At 40.7% G+C, this 21,180-nt stretch overlaps 1 protein-coding gene across 5 annotated transcripts in view; it reads left to right on the forward strand.

Moving 5' to 3' along the window:
• The window catches only part of MANBA (mannosidase beta), a 112,940-nt gene that overhangs the window by 12,482 nt on the left and 79,278 nt on the right, over window positions 1-21,180 (forward strand). For 4 of the 5 annotated variants that reach the window (XM_002916498.4, XM_019796686.2, XM_034671445.1 and 1 more), the window contains 4 exons: window positions 1,629-1,723; window positions 5,898-6,003; window positions 6,821-6,991; window positions 12,934-13,057. In XM_002916498.4, the coding sequence (XP_002916544.1) occupies window positions 1,629-1,723; window positions 5,898-6,003; window positions 6,821-6,991; window positions 12,934-13,057 (496 nt within the window). The remainder of the gene's footprint in view (window positions 1-1,628; window positions 1,724-5,897; window positions 6,004-6,820; window positions 6,992-12,933; window positions 13,058-21,180) is intronic. The other variant, XM_034671444.1, reaches the window with a different exon arrangement.

A 21,180-nucleotide genomic window follows, 5' to 3' on the forward strand; every position in this document is an offset into this window, starting at 1 on the left:
CTTGATCTTGGGGTTGTGAGTTCGAGCCCCACGTTGGGTGTAGAGATTACCTAAAAATAAACAAAATCTTAAAAATAAAATATTTCTTCTAGTCGGGAGCAACTTCTGGCAGATTCTTTCCATGTTGATATACACCCAGCCGTGCTGCAGTGCCTCTTACTGACTTGTGCTCCGAGCAGGTGCCCAGCTGGCCCTTGCCAACCTAACTTGGTCATCTGTGGAAGTTAGACAAAGTTGGCTTTTCTTTCTCCATCTGGAGATGCAGTCTCTGAGGAAATTACCCTTGGCCCTGTCCCAATTGGAGAAGACTGCACCGTTTCCCTCCTTGTAGCTGTGATGTTGTTCACAGAAAGATGGACCAAAAAGCTTCGCTTAGCAGTTTCTTTTCTGTGTCCTCGTCTGGAAGGTAAAGCATGGAAAATGGGTAGGAGAAGAAAGAGCTGTAAGTATTATGAAAGGAAGGACCTGGGGCTGGACCCTCAGTGAGAACAGCATCTGTGAACACCCAGCAGTCCTGTTGCCTGGGGCAGAGATTGGCAACCATTTTCAGTAAGGGCCTGGACACGATTTTAGGCATCATGGGTCACATGGCCTCTGTCATACCTACTCAGCTCTGCTATGGTAGCATGAAAACTGCCATATGTGATTTGTAAAGGAATGGGCATGGTTGTGTTCCAGTAAAGCTTTATTTATTGACACGTATCGTTCTTAGCTCACTGACCACACAGAAACAGGCAGTGAGCTGCATTTGGCCCATGGATTGTAGTTCGCTAACCTGGGCTAGGGTAATATGGGCAACCTGAAGTTTGTCAGTTTGATGGTATCTCTGCTGCCTGTGTAGTCTCTGTAGAGGTCCTTTTCGTGCTCACTTAGTAAGGCTTGGTGAAAAATAACTTTGGAAATGATAGGTGAATCCAAGGGTGGGAGTTTTGCTGATGTTTGGATAGTAGAGGAGAACCATTGCCTTGAGGCCAGCTGGGATAGTGGCAGCAATAAGCACGATGAGAATAAAAGGGCTATAGGAGAGTGAAGGCCAGGGCGCTTGGGTGACTCAGTCCTTTAAGTGTCTGCCTTTGGCTCAGGTCAAGATCTCAGGGTCCTGGGATGGGGCTCCTGCGGGCTCCCTGCTCAGTGGGGAGCCTGTTTCTCCCTCTCCCTCTGCTGCTCCCCCTGCTCGTGCTGCATTGCATGCTCTCTCTCTCTGTCAAATAAATAAATAAATAATCTTAAAAAAAAAAAAGACTGAGGGCCACACACCAGAAATTCTGACTTTTAATCTCTGCTAGTACCTCGGAGGTTCTGTGTTTGGTTTTAACAAGGGCAGGTAATCTTAATCTCCATACATGTTCTCATTGATAATGAAACTATGTTATTTCTATCTCAAAGCTCTTTCATTGAGGAATTTTGTTGGACTTTTTAAAAAAACATTTTAGTACTTTTTAGTTATCTGAATGCTATGTTAACTTCGTTGGAAGTTAAATGGATGGGATGTGTGAGCATGTAAAATGCTTACACTCCTAGGCCAAGAATTCACTAATTTTTAGAGGACAAATAGCTGTTGTTAATAATTTATGTCATGTTTATTTATTTATTTTTACGTAATCATCTACCATAATTCTTATCACCAGGATCCTTACTATAGATTTAACGACCTCCACTACAGATGGATCTCCTTGGATAACTGGACTTACAGCAAGAAATTTAAAATCCCCTTTAACATTAGGTACGTATGTGTGCATAACTACGTCTGCGTCTCTATTTGTTTAGCTATTATTGATCTTTTTCTTTCTCTGCAATAATCTTTTGTTTGTTTAGGTTGCATGTCAGAGAGTTGTGAGACTAAAGCCTTGTCCTATAAAAGTGAACATTTGATTTATGTTTTGATTTGTACATAAGAATGGTGCCAGTGACCATCGGTCATGAAATTATGTCTTACTCAGTCATTCTCCCAGTGGTTATAATGGAGTCACCTACACCTAGTCAGTCCTTTCATTTCCATTTCCTTCTCTCTGCCCCCCACCCCATAATAATCAGTAGAGTGTGTGTATTCATAATTTGTCAAGTAGGATCAGAGAGAGAGCATTCGTTCCATTTGGTGTTAACCAGCCATCGGGGCCATGGCATTGGCCTTATATATGTCATGAAGCCATGAGGAAAAGCATAGTACAGTTTCAGTATGTTTCATGTAGCAGAAAGTAACCCAGTTATATCTACCAACCTTATTGCCATATAAAAAAAATCTTCTGTCCCTTTTGTATGACTTTTTTTTGGGTAATTATTTACGAGCCTCTTAAAAGAGAAATAAATCCAGACTGTGGTGCTCAGGCTCTTATTTCCAGATAATACTTAAAATATCTCTGTAAGGGATCCTCTTTCATCTTGAACTCAGCATATCCAAAATTTAAACAATTGACTTTCCCACTTAAACTTTATATTTTAACAGCCTTATTGTTTCTCTTAATGCAGCACCATTTTGCTGATCTTCTATGGCTAAGGTGTTTTGGCTTATACTGTCTTTTCTTCATCTCTGTATGTGGTCTGTTTCTGAGTCCTGTTAATTTCTGCCTATCATTTTTCTTTTTTTTTTTTTTTTTTAAAGATTTTATTTATTTATTTGACAGAGATAGAGACAGCCAAGCGAGAGAGGGAACACAAGCAGGGGGAGTAGGAGAGGAAGAAGCAGGCTCATAGCAGAGGAGCCTGATGTGGGGCTCGATCCCATAACGCCGGGATCACGCCCTGAGCCGAAGGCAGACGCTTAACCGCTGTGCCACCCAGGCGCCCCTGCCTATCATTTTTCTTGATTCATCCCCTTTCTCCTCATTTCCCAGTTTCCATATTTGCCTAGGCCGTTGTTAATGAGTGTCTGCAATTAGGCCAAAGCTGAATAACTAAATTTCTTGCTTTGTCTTTTTATTCTCTGGTCTTGTATATGGAAACATTAGACTCATCTTCCCCAAACATTAGTCATCTTCCAAAATATTGGTTTCACCATGATGTTCTTGCTCAAGAATGACAGTGTCGGTGGTGATGGGTAGTAAGGAGGGCATGTATTGCATGGAGCACTGGGTGTTATACGCAAACAATGAATCATGGAACTTTACATCAAAAACTAATGATGTACTTTATGGTGACTAACATATCATAATAAAAAATTAAAAAAAAAAGAATGACAGTGTCGGGGCACCTGCAGTTGGTTAAGCATCTGACTCTTGGTTTCAGCTCAAGTCATGATCTCTGGGTCTTGAGATTGAGCCCCACACTGCCTCTTGCTCCACACTCAGTGGGGGAGTCTGCTTGAGATTCTCCCTCTCTCTCACAAGTAAATAAACAAATAAAATCTTAAAAAAAAAGAAGAATTACAGTGTCTTCCTTTTTTTTTAAGGTTTATTTACTTATTTTAGGGAGAGAAACAGCATGCGTGAGAGAGAGCATGAGTTGGGGGAGGGGCTAAGGGAGAGGGATAGACTCTCAGACACACTCCCTGCCCAACAGGAGCCCCAGGCTGGCTCCACGGGGTGGGTGTGGGTGTGGGGAGGCCTCGGTCCTACAACCCCGAGATCATCACTTGAGCCAAAATCAAGAGTCGGATGTTTAGCCAGCTGAGCGACCCAGGCTCCCTGACAGTGTCTTCCTTTTAATTGACAAAACCAGTTTAATTTCCTCTGCTTGTCTGTGAAAATACTGCTTAATCTTGCCTATTCCTGTCCCACTTCCTGTGTCCCCTCCTGCCCTGCGGACTTGACCAGATTCCTCCTTTTAGCTCTTTAGCACAACCTCCACACCGGAAACTAGTCTGTTATCTTTTTTTTTTTTTAAGATTTTATTTATTTATTTGACAGAGAGAGAGCCTGAGCACAGGGGAGGAACAAGGGGAGAGGGAGAAGCAGACTCCTGCTGAGCAGGGAGCCCGAGGCAGGACTCGATTCCAGGACCCCTAGGATCATGACCTGAGCTGAAGGCAGACACCCAACTGGGTGAACCACCCAGAGGCCCACTAGCCTGTTATCTTAATGTGTTGATGCTGTTAGCACTTCTTTATTTTGAATTTGCTCTTCCTTGGGGGGGTCTACCTTCTTTTTTTTTTTTTTTTTTTTTTAAATTTTTTTTTTTTTTTTTCNTATTCGACAGAGATAGAGACAGCCAGAGAGAGAGGGAACACAAGCAGGGGGAGTGGGAGAGGAAGAAGCAGGCTCATAGCGGAAGAGCCTGATGTGGGGCTCGATCCCATAATGCCGGGATCACGCCCTGAGCTGAAGGCACACGCTTAACCGCTGTGCCACCCAGGTGCCCCAAAGGGTCTACCTTCTACCTAGAAATTTCTTTCTTTTTTTTTTTTTGTTTTTTAAAAAGATTTTATTCATTTGACAGAGAGCACAAGTAGGGGGAGCAGCAGACAGAGGGAGAGGGAGAAGCAGGACCCCTGCTGAGCAGGGAGCCTGATGCAGGGCTTGATCCCAGGACCCTGAGATTATGACCTGAAATGAAGGCAGACGCTTAACTGTCACCCCTTCCTAGACATTTCTGCTCATTAAAACAACAACAAAAAACTTTATTGAGACCTAATTCACAAACTGTACAATTCACCCTTTTAAAGTACACAATTCGGTAGTTTTTAGTATATTCAAAGAATTGTGCCACCATCACTATCCGCACCTCAGAGAGAAAGCCACACCCATTAGCAGTCACTTCCCATTCTCAAAGTCCCCATTCTCTCATTCCTGTCCCAGCACTAGGCAACCACTGATTCATTTTCTATCGATTTATCTCTTCTGGGAATCTCACATAAATGGAACCATACAACATGTGGTCCTTTGTGACTGGCTTCTTTCACTTAGCATAGTAATGTGGTCAGAGTTCATCCATGTTGTCACATTCACCAGTACTTCATTTCTTTTTATTGCTAAATAATATTTTATTGCATGGGTATACTGCATTTTATTTATTTTATTCATCTTTAAATTCTTGTTTCTTTCTTGAAGTCTTTCCTTATGACATAAGCTGTGATAGCACTTGTAGTCTGTCCGACATGACTATACTATAAAATAGAAGAGATTGAAAGTTTTCTCTTTTTTCCTGTGTTTTAGGCTTGAATGGCAACTAGATTGCAGATTCCTTAAATTCAGAGAGTGTTTTAGTTCCTCGTAGGGCTTAGCAGACTGCTGGGCACATAATATTCATTAAATGCATAGATACTTGTTAGTTGGTTAATGTGTTCTCTTAGATAGTGTCAGTAAATGCAGTATTTTCTGAAAACGCTTTATATCTACTATTTAATTATCATAAGAATTTTGTTAAGTCCTAGAAAAAAGTCAGTGCATTTGGAAATTACAAGCTGTGCTCATGATTTTATGGCAATTGAAATACTATGAAGAAAGGTAAGCTAGATCACTCAGCATAACAAGGGTATTATTCTAAGCAAAATAAGTCAATCAGAGAAAGACAATTATCATATGATCTCACTGATATGCAGAATTTAAGAAACAAGGCAGAATAGGGGAAGAGAGGAGAAAATGAAACAAGATGAAACCTGAGAGGGAGACAAACTGTAAGAGACTCTAAACAAAAACAGAGTGTTGCTGGAGGGGAGGAGGGTGAGGGGATGGGGTGATTGGGTGACGGGCATTAAGGAGGGCACGTGAAGTAATGAGCACTGGGTGCAACTATGAATCCCTGAACTCTACCTCCGAAACTAATAACACTCTAGGCTCATTAATTGAATTTAAATTTTAAAAAAAGTATTTAACAAATACTTAGGAAAATTTCATTGGAAACTGCCTTTTAAGAATGGGTATTTTCCATGAAATATTTATTCCTTTCGTTTTTAACTAATAAAAAAAGATTTATCTAAGTTAATGTTTTATATATCTTGTTTTAAAAATCTTTTCTTTTTTAAGCAAATGGCAAAAAATGAATTTGATTTTTGAGGGCGTCGATACAGTTGCAAAAGTCCTGCTAAATAGTGTTCCTATTGGGAGAACAGGCAACATGTTCAAAAGATATGTAAGTATACAGGGACATCAGGTTAAAACCTACGTGTATGTGTTTGTGTGTTAATTGTTGTGAGTAGAGAACGGTAAGGGCATAATGGTCCATGCAAGCGGGTACAAGCTGTTTGCACTGGGTAAGTCACTTTCTTTCTCAGTTGCCTCACTGTAGAATGATGAAAACAGCACAGACCTATGGAATTGCTGTGAGGCCTTAATAAGCTAATTATAGAAAACGTTTGACACAGTTCTTGGCACACGAGAAGTGTTCAGCAAGTGCTATTCCCTTTTCTGTTGTTTGGTGATCCAGAGTTTCATGCGAAACACCAATTGACAAATTACTAAAACAGAAAATGTTCTTTTCTTTCTGGAATAATTACATTAAGGTATCACATCCTGATCTCTATTCAAGGGTAGACTTTTCAAAACAAAAATAACTTGTGACTTAGAAATACATGCTGTTCATACCAGAGAGTCAGGTTGTCATGAAGCATCTAGGAAATTCCTTGGCAGTTCAAGGCCACATGTAAATAGCCAGAGCAGACATTCCAGGGCTAGAGATATTTTCTACTTGCTCTCTTTGCCTAGGACCATCATCTGTCAGTGCATATAGAAGGGGAAACCTGGAAGTCTACTTCTGGGTAGGAGAATGTGTTCACTTGTGCCTATAAGCAGGCAGCTAGGTTATACTATTTCAGTGAAGTGCTTTCTTCCCCAAAAAGGCTAACCCTAAAGATTTCAATTATTTTATGCATCTTTCATATGTTTTTATATATCTCTATCTAAAATTTTACACGAGTCTACTTCCACATCTGTTCTTTCCTTTAATGCAGAGCTTTGATATTACCAGTGTGGTTAGAGATGTGAACTCCCTTGAGCTGCGTTTCCAGTCACCAGTGTTGTACGCTGCCCAGCGGAGCAAAGCTCACACGAGCTACTCGGTGCCTCCAGACTGCCCTCCGCCTGTGCAGAGGGGCCAGTGCCATGTCAACTTCATTCGAAAGGTAATGGTCTTGCAAGGGGTGGGGGCTTTAGCCTTGAGGATGGGATATGCCGGCATGTGAAATGCTTGTTGGAAGACTCCATAGTATTTCAGAAGTTGGGCATCTCTTTCCTGCCTGCTTCATGGGATTAAAAACTTGAAATCAGAACCAAAAGATTATATGGATTTTTGTGAAGAATCTTTGTCTTCCTAGATTTCTTTCCTGAAGTGCGCTTTAGAATTTAGGTAATAACAGGGGCGCCTGGGTGGCTCAGTTGTTAAGCATCTGCCTTCAGCTCAGGGCGTGATCCCGGCGTTCTGGGATCGAGCCCCACATCAGGCTTCTCCGCTATGAGCCAGCTTCTTCCTCTCCCACTCCCCCTGCTTGTGTTCCCTCTCTCAGTGGCTGTCTCTTTCTGTCAAATAAATAAATAAAAACCTTTAAAAAAAAAAAAAAAGAACTTAGGTAACAACAGAAAAGGAAGAAAAACACGTGACTGCTAATGTAATTTTACAAATTTTTTTTTAAGATTTTATTTATTTATTTGAGAGAGGGAAAGGGGAGAGCATGAGCTGGGGGAGGGGCAGAGGGTCAAGCCAACTTCTCGCTGAGTGGGGAGCTCAACAACATGGGGCTCGATCCCAGGACCCTGAGATCATGACCTGAGCCAAAGTCAGACACTTAGCTGGCTGAGCCACCCAGGCACACCTGTGTATTGTTTTTTTAACATTTAGGTTTATCAAACTTTTCACCAGAGTGTAAGGTTTATATGGATTAGTGATTCTTGTTACTAAGAAGCCTTCTGCAAATCTTAATATATTTGCTGATGTGTTCTTATATTTTACTGCTAGTTTCCCTTAAAATCTAACGAAAATGACAAGATCTGCAAGGGGATTATTTTTCTTTGAGTTTTATCTGAGTCTAAATAACTTGAGTTTATTCCAATACGTGGTTAGATTAGTATTCTATGTGACATTAATTTTTTGATTTTATTTTTATTTAAAAAATTTTTAATTGTGGTAAAACATGCATAGCACCAAATTTGCTTTCTCTACCATTTTTCGGTGTGTGGTTCACTAGTATTAAGTACATTCACATTGTTGTGAATCCAATCTCAAGAACTTTTTCATGTTGCAAAACTGAAACTCCATACCCATTAAAAAACAACTCCCAGGGACGCCTGGGTGGCTCAGTTGGTTTCTGCTTTCGACTCAGGTCACAATCCCTGGATCCTGGGATTGAGCCCCACATTGGACTCCCTATTCAGCAGGGAGCCTGCTTCTCCCTCTGCCTGCCACTCCCGCTGCTTGTGCGCTCTTTCTCTCACGAACAAATAAAGGTGTTAAAAAATAAACAAATAAATAAAAAACAACTCCCTATTTTCCCCTCCTCCCAGCCCCTGGAAGCCACCACTATTTCTGTTTCCATGAGTTTGGCTACTCTAGATACCTCAGATAAGTGGAATCCTGCATATTTGTCTCGTTGTGCCTGGCTTATTTCACTTAGCATAATGTTCTTCATGTTGTAAACGTGGTCTGACTTTCCCGTCCTTTTTAAGTCTGAATAATATTCCATTGTACATATCTGCCACATTTTGTTTATCCATTCACCTGTCAATAGACATTTGGGTTGCTTCCACCTTTTGGCTGTTGTGAATAATGTTGCTACGTATGGATATGCCAATATCTCTTTGAGATCCTGCTTTTAGCTCTTTCGCATATATACGAAGAAGTGGGATACTGGAGCATATGGTAATTCTATTTTAAATTTTTTTAGAAATCGGCATTTAATTTTAACAACAAATGTAATCATTGGTTTCATTGTGAAAATACTAAGAGTATTTTCCCAGTACTTGTTAGGTAAAGCCTCATTTGATAAATTCCGATTATTTCAACTAAGTGGCTCTCTTCAGGCTGGAGGGATTTATCATTAAATTATGTTTCTCTAACATAGGTGCTAAGGTCTTGTGTTGTACCTAACTTTGTGTCAGTGTCTCAGTGTAACCATTTGTTCGCAGCACCAAAGGGAACGGTCTGTCGCTGAGCACTCAGGTACTCTGTGGAATACGGTGTACTTACACTTCTGTTTAAAATTCATCTTTTGTTTTTGGCCTGCGGCTTCAAATGGCACAGTGGTTTGAATACTAGAGTTTGCACTTTTTCCTCTCTCTTCTTCTGTCTTTAATCTTCTATCAAAATGAGGACTTCCTGGATCCTAATGTTACTTTTCAGGTCATCAATAAAAGTATATATATGTCATGCATATATCCATGTAGTAGTTTTCCTCTACCCCACCATTCAGTTTGTGGCATATAGAACACGCTTTCAGGGCACCTGGGTGGCTCAGTTGGTTAAGTGTCTGCGTTCGGCTCGAGTCATGATCCTGGGGTTCTGGGATCCAGCCTGTTTCTCCCTCTCCCTCTGACCCTCCTCCCTGCTTGGGCTCGCTTTCTTTCTCTCTTTCTCTCTAACGAATAAACAAAAATCTTAAAAAAATAGAACACACTTTCAGGTTATCTAGATAGAACAAAACCCTCATCATCGAAATCAGGAATCAGACCCAAGATTCTGCTCTCAGGGTCTGTGGAACACTCACCCTGGGGCAAACTTACCAGAGCAATGAATTGCATCTTGATATTTCTGGCTAGACCGACATGGTCCAGTGGAAAGAGACCTGAATTGGAGAGCAAGTCAAGAATCTTAGATCTGAATTCTGGCTTTATGACCAGAACGATCTTAAGTCCATCATTTATGTATGCAGCTAATCCCTTCCCTTCTTGACTATGTTGATAGGAGCGTATAGTGAAATAATAGTGTAAATGCATTTTGCATACTATAAAGTGCTATACAGCGATTCAAAATGTAGGGAGGTGCTATTATTTATTTTGGAGACTTATTTCTGTAGTTACAGACTTCTAAGTGTGTAACTGAGTATATGAAGTCAGTGTAATAGCGTTATCAACATAAGTCCCCGCTTGTCTCTGCTTCCTTCTCTGTCCAGCCTGGTTGGTGGGGCACATCACTTCAGCTCCCCTCCTAGCAATCTTCTTTACCATCCCCCTTGTTTTCTACCTACGTCTCTGGCTGTTCCTTCTAAGTTGCCTTATCCAGATCAACCTACCCCTCTTAGAAGTTGTTGTATTCATGCTTTGCTCTGTCCTGGACACTTTCCTCTTCTCATTTTGTACCTTCTCTAGGCTATCTCATTTAGCTTCACTTCTTCAATAAGCAGTCGAATTCTAATGACTTCTAATGTTATATCTTCAGTCCAGATCTCTCTTCAGTTCCAGACCTTATACCGCATTGCCTGCTTGGCATCTTCACGTGCCTGATTCACAGGGACCTAAAGCTCAGCATGTCCAAGACTTGGATCTAACCCTTCTCCTAGGGTTCCCTGTCTCAATGAATGGAATGCCATCTGGAATAGTTGCTCAAACCAGAAACCTAAGAGTTATTTTTGATAACTCCCTTTCTTTCTTTTCCCTCTTCCAATCCATCCCTAAGTCATTTTGACCATGTGGACATTACCTCTTCAATAGTTCTTTAATCTTCCCATGCTCTATTTCTACTATCATGGTGCTTCCCTTTCATATCTCCTTATAAAAGTCACTTTTATTCAGGGAAACCAGTCTTGACAACTTTCCCTCCTCTCCCCCATTATATTGTTCCCTGTCGACGTCTTGTGCATTTGTGATGATTTGTTCAGTACCTGAATTTCTTGCCATACTGTGAGCACTATAAATGGAAAAACTGTCTATTTTGTACATTGATGTCTCCCAGCCTGAGATATAAAAAGCACTTCACAAATCTCTTTTGAGTAAGTGAAAACTTTTATCTGAAGAAGTTGTATGAATAAGAGTGACTTGTAGCCCTTGATGGGGAAAATAGTCTGCCTTATCAGATATTGAATATTTTCACCCTCCTCCTAACCCCTGTCTCCAATAAAGGAATTGCACATCTGAACTTATAAACTCTTTAATAAATAGCCTCAAGATGGTTTTCATTCCAAACATGAGAATCTGATACTGAAGTGGTGAATTTAGACAAATGTGAATGCTCTCAAGTGGTTTTAATTCTTTGTTTTTCTCTGAAATGGAAACTAATTTATCTCTATCTCAGATAAATATAGATCTTCGGAAATAATACTTAAATGAGAACAGTTTGGCCGATTCTTCGGGCTCTATTCTACAAATGTTCCATTCAGAAGGAGCTTAGTACTTCCTGTGGTGCTTACTCCTTTTTAAAAGCTGAGCTCATAGCCTCAACGTGTTAATTATCTTTATTTTTTTTATTTTTATTTTTTTAAAGATTTTATTTATTTATTTGACAGAGATAGAGACAGCCAGCGAGAGGGAACACAAGCAGGGGGAGTGGGAGAGGAAGAAGCAGGCTCATAGCAGAGGAGCCTGATGTGGGGCTCGATCCCATAACGCCGGGATCACGCCCTGAGCCGAAGGCAGACGCTCAACCGCTGTGCCACCCAGGCGCCCCTAATTATCTTTATTTTTAAATGTTTCCTCGTTCTTTATAGTTATTACACTTAAACAGAATGTCTTTATAGTTATTACAGTTAAATACCACGGTAGTTTCAGAGATATTTCGGAGAAGTTTAAAGCTTGACCCTTGAGTTGCTTCAATGTCATATGCTTTTGAAGAATCAATGTACATAATCAGATTTTATGTTCTTAAAACATTTCTGCCAGACTTAACTATGTTGCATAGGTTCATGTATTGCTGTATAACAAAGTATGCCAAAACTTACTAGCTTAAAATAACATTTATTACCCTAGTTTCTGCCAGTCAGGAATCTGAGTGTGGTGTAGGCAGGTGCCCCTGGCTCAAGGCCAGTTGTGAGGTTACAGTCAGGTATGGACCAGGGCTGTGGTAATCTCATGGCTCTACTAGGCCTGAAGTCTGTGTCTAAGCTCACTCACACGGTTATCAGTAGGCCTCAGATTGACATTTTTTTTTTTAAAGATTTTATTTATTTATTTGACAGAGATAGAGACAGCCAGCAAGAGAGGGAACACAAGCAGAGGGAGTGGGAGAGGAAGAAGCAGGCTCACAGCAGAGGAGCCTGATGTGGGGCTCGATCCCATAACCCCAGGATCACGCCCTGAGCCGAAGGCAGACGCTTAACCGCTGTGCCACCCAGGCGCCCCTCAGATTGACATTTAAGCCCACTTACTCACGTGGCCTCTCCACAGAGTGGCCTCACAACATGGCAGCTGGCTTCCACAAAATGGCCAGGAGAGAGTGGGAGAGAGCACCCAGAACTGAAGGTGCAGTTTTTTATAACTTAATTTTGGAAATGATATCACCTCTCCTGTATTCTCTTGGTTAGAAGTGATCCGTTAGGTCTAATCCATACTCGAGGAGAGTGGATTGCACAGGGTGTGCATACCAGGAGGGGATCACTGTAGGCCATTTTAGATGCTCTATATGGGACATACATATATACACCGACATAGTATAGACTGGGTTTTGTGTCCCCCCTGAATTTTTATGTTGAAATCTTGATCCTGAGGAGCTAAAAATGTAACATTGTTTGGAGATAAGGTCTTTAAAGAGGTGCTTAAAACGAGACCTTTAGGGTGGGAGATAGTCAAGTATGAATGATGTCCTTATAAGAAGAGGAAATGTGTGTCTGTGTGTGTGTGCATGGATGTGTGTGTGCACAGAAAAGACTACGTGAAGGCCCAGTGAGAAGGTGGCTATAAGCCCAGGAAGGAGGCTTCAGAGGAAACCAGACCTCCCAACACCTTGATCTTAGACTTGCCAGCCTCTAGAACTGTGAGACAATAAATTTCTGTTGTTTATGCCACATAGTCTGTAGTATTTTGTTATTACAGACTTAGCAAACTAATATGCATGTATATAATATTTTAAAAGAACAGGTTTTTCGTAGTGCTTAAATTTCATGGTAATTGGGATCTGTCTTCTTTTTTCCTCTTGAAATTACAGGAGCAGAGTTCCTTTAGTTGGGACTGGGGGCCATCCTTTCCTACCCAGGGCATCTGGAAAGATGTCAGAATTGAAGCCTATAACATTTGCCATCTGAACTACTTCATGTTTTCCCCTGTATATGGTAAGCTAAGAGATGAGATTTCTTGTTTTTCTTTTTTGAAGAAATAATGTAATAAAATTGGGTTTATAATTTGAATATATAAACTTTTCAGAGACTCATTTAAAAGATTTATGGCACATTAAATTTGTCAGCATGAAAAATATACACAAACTGTGATTTGTCATGAAAATTTACAATATAAAATAGGCAGGATGTAGATAGATAATTTTAAACATATTTTGAAAAGAAAAAGAAAGCAAGAGCAGCTCTGGGTTTCTTTGAGCTAAGTGTTCCTTCTAAAAGAATTGGGCCTGCTGCCTTGTACTCCTCTTCGCAGCCTCTATTCTCACTTTCAGAACTCCAGCTCTGCTGAGTTCTTGATTTGCTCACATCGCTGGGCTGACTGTATCACTGCACAATTTACACCTCTGAAGGCCGTGACATACCAGCCTTGGTAAGAGTTGAAAATAAACTGGAATGCAAACAAGGCATAGAGAAAGTTTTGTAAGGTAAAGAATACTACTTTGTCAGCCAAAGGAACTATTCACAAGAAAGGAGCATTGAATAAAACTTCAGACATCTCACTGACGTCAGCAAGTCAGTGAAAAGCCCGTCAGATATTTGTTGCGCTGTTTGCCCGACACTGTGTGTGTTTGGCATAGGAAGGACCTAGAGTATGTATACTCTCGCCTGCACGTTGGTTGGGGTGGGGGTGGGAGATGTGAACAATTTACCGCACCAAACAAGACTGTAGTAGCCCGTAGTTCCGAAAACCAAAGATCAGGGAGGATTTGCGAAGTGAGAGAAACTGAGTGCAGGGGGATCTTGAATGATACCTCACGGCTCAGTCCGGTTACAGGCAGGCCTAACCGGATGGAATCAGCAAGAATGTGGTGTGTCGGTGCAAGGGTTCTGTTATCTTAAAGGCCCTAGTGACCCAAGAGTGCTATTCCATCAAGCCAAATCTGTTTTCTGAAGGCAGAAGACAAAAGCAAATCAGAGCTGGTTGGTAATTGAGGTTATTAAGCACTGCTGGCATTTTTAAGCGTGGAAGGGGCATGAAAAGTTGCGATTTAAATTGCATGTGTAAATATGGCTGTTCATAGCCCTGTGGTGCTTCTGAACTATTCAGAGGTGTAACTGGAACTGAGTTTTGCTACTAAATTCAAAGAATTGTTCATTCTTCCCCATTCCCACCGATATTTTTTCCTCAGGTATAATAAAGTCTAGGGAATGGAGGGGTCTGATTTTGAAGAGTTTTTTATTTAATTGTTTTGAAGTTTTATCAGTGTTTTAGGTAGTTTGCAAAAAGTGCTGTGGATTCTAGATACCCTGATACCTGAAAATATTTGAATAACACTGTTCTAGTTTAATTTAAAATTTTGAAAATGAGACTAAACATTTCTTCCTGAATATGAGTCATTAAAGTTCAGTTTATTAGTCACTAGTGACTATGTGAATTTTATTGGAATTAAATCAATTTAAATGATACTTAAAATTTAATTAAGGGGTGCCTGGGTGGCTCAGTCAGTTAAGCGTCTGCTTTTGGCTCAGGTCATGATCGCAGGGTCCTGGGATTGAGCCCCACATCAGGCTCCTTGCTCAGCGGGAAGCCTGTTTCTCCCTCTCCCTCTGCTCCTCTCTGCCCTGCTCATGCTCTCTCTCTCAAATAAATAAATAAAATCTTAAACAAAAAAACAAACAAAAAATTTAATTTAGATCCAGTGTAATCAATTCCCCATATCAGCTACATTTTTGATATTTTGTGACTGCAATATATGTTGTATTTAACATAGAGAAAAATATGCTTCCTGTTTAGAAGATATGCCCTATGCATATCAAGCAGTAATTCTTTTTTTTTCTGTAGTTCTAGATTTTTTTTTAAATTATATTATGTTAGTCACCATACACCCGGTTTCCGATGTAAAGTTCGATGATTCGTTAGTCGTGTATAACACCCAGTGCACCATGCAATACGTGCCCTCCTTACTACCCATCACCAGCCTATCCCATTCCCCCACCCCCATCCCCTCTGAGGCCTTCAGTTTGTTTCTTATAGTCCATAGTCTCTCATGCTTCATTCCCCCTTCTGATTACCCCCCTTCTTTATCCCTTTCTTCCCCTACTGATCTTCCTAGTTCTTATGTTCCATAGATGAGAGAAATCATATGATAATTGTCTTTCTCTGCTTGACTTATTTCACTTAGCATTATCTCCTCCAGTGCCGTCCATGTTGCAGCAAATGTTGAGAATTCGTTCTTTCTGATAGCTGAGTAATATTCCATTGTATATATGGACCACAGCTTCTTAATCCAGTCATCTGTTGAAGGGCATCTCGGCTCCTTCCATGATTTGGCTATTGTGGACAATGCAGCTATGAACATTGGGGTGCATATGGCCCTTCTCTTTACTACGTCTGTATCTTTNTCACCATACAGTACATCCCCGGATTCCGATGTAAAGTTCGATGCTTCATTAGTTGCGTATAACACCCAGTGCACCATGCAATACGTGCCCTCCTTACTACCCATCACCAGTCTATCCCATTCCCCCATCCCCCTCCCCTCTGAAGTCTTCAGTTTGTTTCTCATAGTCCATAGTCTCTCATGGTTCATTCCCCCTTCTGATTACCCCCCTTTTCTTTATCCCTTTCTTCCCCTACCGATCATCCTAGTTCTTATGTTCCATAGATGAGAGGAATCATATGATAATTGCCTTTCTCTGCTTGACTTATTTCACTTAGCATTATCTCCTCCAGTGCCGTCCATGTTGCAGCAAATGTTGAGAATTCGTTCTTTCTGATAGCTGAGTAATATTCCATTGTATATATGGACCACAGCTTCTTAATCCAGTCATCTGTTGAAGGGCATCTCGGCTCCTTCCATGATTTGGCTATTGTGGACAATGCAGCTATGAACATTGGGGTGCATATGGCCCTTCTCTTTACTACGTCTGTATCTTTGGGGTAAACACCCAGTAGTGCAATGNAACGCCGGGATCACGCCCTGAGCCGAAAGCAGACGCTTAACCGCTGCCACCCAGGCGCCCCTGGACCACAGCTTCTTAATCCAGTCATCTGTTGAAGGGCATCTCGGCTCCTTCCACGATTGAGCTATTGTGGACAATGCAGCTATGAACATTGGGGCAAGCAGTAATTCTTAATATGATGTGTGGCACTTTCTGTGTTCTCCCCATTGAGGCTAGAAAAAGATAACCTTATTGCTTTTCCAAATGTTCAATTTATTTCTGAATTTAAAATTAGTAAGTTTACCACTGAAGATCAAATGACTGACTATAACTCCCCAATTTAATTGTGTGCAGTAGGCCAGAAAAAAGTCTCTTTGACTTTTTAAAAATTAACTTGAAATTCTTAAGAATTAGTTTACTTTATATATCCGTGTAATACATGTACAGATTTATATATTTATATTAATTCACATATGTACTTATATATTTATATTTAATATATCAAATTTATATTTGATATATTAAATATATACTTATATTAATTCATATATATATATAGATATTTTCTTTTCTACATTCTCTGTCCTTATAATGGTGGCTTCTAAACTTTTTTATTTTTCAGTATCCTGTGGTCATTTGTTTGATTTTGCCCTAAACTCAGCTTCCTCAATGATTTTCACCTATTCTTAATGTTTAAGATAATAAAAGCCAGTTTATATTTGAAAAAAATACTGAGATCAAGGAAAACAAGAATACTCCTGTTATCTCTTAGGCTCTTGTCATTTATCTAGGTGTTAAGAGATACCAATTCATTGACATGACTTTCTTCAAAACCTTTTGAATAATTCCTCCTTAGCACTGAAATATTCGAATCAGGTTTTCAATAGCAGTAGCTTAGGGCACCTGGGTGGCTAAGCCGTTAAGCGTCTGCCTTCGGCTCAGGTCATGATCCCAGGGTCCTGGGATCGAGCCCCACATCGGGCTCCCTGCTTGGTGGGAAGCATGCTTCTCCCTCTAACGCTCCCTTTGCTTGTGTTCCCTCTGTCGCTCTCTCTGTCAAATAAGTAAATAAAATCTTTAAAAAAATAAATAAAAAATAAATAGCAGTAGCTGTTCTAGGGAACCCACATTTTCAGTGTTTTGAACAGTGAAAGATTGACCCTGGTGTTGAAAAAGGAAGCTCAGAGGCTTTTTACTGGGTGTAGAAACCCAGGAATTTTCTCCTGTCCTTTTCTCTTGGGAAGGGGCTGGAAGAATGACCCCATCTGCCAGGGGAGCGGAGGGGAAAGTCTGTCTGGACTTGGGTTTCTGAGGTATGTGGGGAAGAGAGATGGGAGAAGATAGCTGGTAGGAGTGAATGCCCTGATTCCAAAGATGAAGACATTTATAAGCAGATAATCTGGCCCAAACTGCGGGCCCTGTGTGGCGATGGTGGTGGTGCTATGTGTGTGTGTGTGTGAGAGAGAGACATGTAGTCATTTATTGATCGTCTTCTCTGTGCTAGGTCTTTCATATTTGTAATCTGATGTGAATTGCTCACATTACGCCCTAACGTTGATTAGGGAAGGGTGATCACGTAGTTTTACGAGCTTCTCTTATGCTTACATAAACACAGTAAGTCCAAATATATGATAAGTATGTTCCGATGACATGCTACACTGTTTAGTGTTGCGTTGCTACAGTCAGAAAAAAATAGTATAGGTCAGTTCGTCAGTATGTGCATCTTCCTCTGGAGCTGAGGTGAACTGTGGATCTTTGACCTGTGCTCGGGCACTGCCACCACCCCAGAGATGCTCCCTTCACCTAGCCTATCCACATTTACTTGCTGCCTCAGCCTAAAGTGCCCCCTCCTTCATTCTCAAAGACCTAGCCTTTGAGTTGGATGAGTTAGTTTAGCTTTCAGCTAGACCCTGGCCTGCCCTCCAGAAGCCTGTATTGAAGGTCATTGCTGCCCTTTGCCTGTAGGGAATATAATATTGTAATATAGCAAAGATTTGTCAATCTTTTTTTTTTTAAGATTTTTGTTTATTAATTTGACAGAGAGACAGCCAGCAAGAGAGGGAACACAAGCAGGGGGAGTGGGAGAGGAAGAAGCAGGCTGATGTGGGGCTCGATCCCAGAAGGGCTCCCGGGATCACGCCCTGAGCCGAAGGCAGACGCTTAACGACTGAGCCACCCAGGTGCCCCAAGATGTGTCCATCTTGCTTAATGCCTTGTTTGATGCATTTTTTGAATGCACTCATTTTGACTCACTTTTTCATTCATCTTTGAATTACTTTACCCATAAAATACCAGTATTCACCCTTGAAAATGTCTTTAATGGGTAGGTGCGTTGCTTGACTAATCTCTCCTGTGATTAGCTGCCTTGTTGCCTGAATAGATTTTTTTTTTCTCTGGAATTTACCTATTTATCTTTGTTGGGGGAAATTTTGCTTTGCGTCTGTTTTGCCTTAGTTTCATCTTTGAGGATTTTGTCCTGCTGAGTAAGCAAGGAGATCTTGCTGCTCAGTAAAGAAGGGGAAAACAGCTGTTGTAACTAACTGTGAGCCTGCCTCCTGGCTAATGCAAGCTGTGAGCTCTTTGAAAAACAGCTGCTGAAGGCTGTCCTGTAATTCTAGCAGGAGTACAGGGAAATACCCTGTGTTTGACTTGAAACGTTCTGTGGCTTGGTCATTTCAGCTTGTTGTCTTGGCTGTTTCTTCACATGCACAGGACTGCCTCTTCACTGCAGCTTTCCCCACCTATTAAAGATGCAAGAAGCAAGCCGGTGAACGGAGGAGCTGTTAGCTGCTCAGCAGGGTGAAGCTAATCAAGGCAGCTATCTTTGAATAGCTTCCCCCCCAATGAGATGAAGCATTGTTTTTCATCTTCCATAAGCAAGCTACCATCCTTTGCAGATCCTTGCCATGCTGACTTGAGTGTTCTTCCATCTCTGTGTTAATTCTTAACCCCCCGGATACCATCCTGTATTCTTAACTGTGAACTTTGGGTATATTTTGTTTCTCGAAGTAGATTCAACATCTTGCTTTTTTGGGTTGAGATATAATTTATAGTGTCTGTCAAGGTTTACAGACAGTAATTATTCAAGAAATATATTTGTACTCTTTGATGCTCCCATAGCTGTTGACAGGCTCTTGTGAGATAGTTTAGGTTACAAAGATGGTATTTTGACAAACGGAGGAACTGTGGCAACATATAATTATGCATTTAGTAGAGGGTCAGACACATTCTTTATGTTTGTAGATTTCAGCATTTTTTTCACAGACTCTTTCTTTAAGAGGCTAACATTTTATTGTTACATTCCACCCCTTCCCCCAAATGCTTTGTTTCACATTGAATGTATTTGATGTTTGGATTTAGGATGAAAGGCAAAAAGTACCTTTGCTTTTATCATTTTATTTTATTGTTTTCATTATGGTAAGTGTACTTTTTAATCCCCATCACCTATTTCCCCTATCCCCCCCCCCACCTCCCCTCTGGTAACTATCACTCTGTTTCTTGGTTTGTCTCTCTTTTTTTTCCTTTGCTCACTTGTTTGTTTCTTAAATGCCACATATGAGTGAAATCATGTAGTATTTGTCTTTCTCTGACTTATTTCACTTAGCATTATACTCTCTAGCTCCATCCACATCGTTGCAAATGGCAAGATTTCATTCTTTTTATGGCTGAGTAATATTCTATTGTATATATATATACCACCTCTTCTTTACTCATTCATCTATTGATGGACACTTGGGCTGCTTTCACAGTTTGGCAGTTGTCAGTAACGCTGCTATAAACATTGGGATGCATGTATCCCTTTGAATTTGTGTTTTTGTATTTTTTGGGTAAATACCCAGTAATGTGATTCCTGGATCCTAAAAGTATCTTTGCTTTTGGTTTTCTTCAGTGTTTATACACCAGTTTCAGTGTGTGCCTGCTAGTGGCTTTGTCTTCGAGAGGTGCTTCTGTGAACGCTAGAGTCAGGAAACCAAGGCACTTGACTTGTCCTTTGGCTCAGGAACTTTCGAGCTAGATTCTGTAGCTGGGGCCTCAGGACCCTCATCTACAAAGTGATGCGGAGATTGCCAGGTTTCTTCACCTTTAGCATTCCGTAGTTCTTTTTCTGTGTTGTAAGTTATAGCAGTCATTTAACCTAGCGAGGGTATAAGTAGAAGACATTCTACTCATAGAAGAATTCAGTTTTTCTTGAAGCTAGACACCTGACTGATAAAGACATTGATACTTGCGGCTTAATTATAATCAGTTAAAGCAAGGGTTAGGTTATAGTTTGAGAGTCTTTCTGATAGTTATGGACACATTTGAATTCAAGTAACTCAGTCATCTCTTATTTTTCTACTGCTATGTCTTTTTACACTTTTCTCTTAGACAACTGAATAAAGCTATTTTCTTTTTTTAAAGACTTTATTTTTAAGTAATCTCTATATGCAACATGGGGTGTGAACTCACAACCCCAAGATCAAGAGTCACATGCTCTACCAACTGAGCCATCCAGGTGCCCCAAGCTGTTTTCTTTTCTTTTCTTTCTTTTTTTTTTTTTTTCTTGACCACATCTTGACAAAGAAGTAGACCTTATGGGAATATAAAAGGAGCAAACTGACATATTTTAGAGGATTTTAAAGGTTAATGTATTGGCCACATCTACACAAATTGAAACTATCTTGAAGATTGTTTGGACGAGGAAGCAGCACTAATAATACAACATTATTCTGGTTGTACAGTTGCCTACTCTTTATACAAATTTCCAACCAAGTCAGATTCATGGTGGTCGGTTGGTGGGTTAGTTTTTAAAATGACCTCACCGAATCAGTTTTGGAAAAACCTGAAAATGAGTCAGTGGCCAGAACCACATTCTCTGCCGTTCTCTGGGTTGCCTGCCTGGTTGAGGTTAATACGGAACAAACTATAGACCGTGGTCTCTTCTAGGGAGCAGGCCATCAGCGAGGGCATCCCTGAGTCTCTGGGCCAGGGAAGGCCTCAAGTTGTCGAGACAGCAGGTCAGCCTTGCCTGTCTACCCTGTTTTGATAGAATTCCTGTGTTGTTTGGAATCGGGGTTGATTAGTCAGAGTGAGGAGAGGATGTAAATTTGGTATAATTGGGAAGGAGACCTGGGAGGGGATTTTGAGTCATTTAATAATTTTTCTTCTCAGCTATCCCTATCCCAGTACGTTATCCA

This window comes from Ailuropoda melanoleuca, chromosome 11, assembly GCF_002007445.2.
Source record: "Ailuropoda melanoleuca isolate Jingjing chromosome 11, ASM200744v2, whole genome shotgun sequence".
In the NCBI taxonomy this organism is placed as follows: domain Eukaryota; kingdom Metazoa; phylum Chordata; class Mammalia; order Carnivora; family Ursidae; genus Ailuropoda; species Ailuropoda melanoleuca.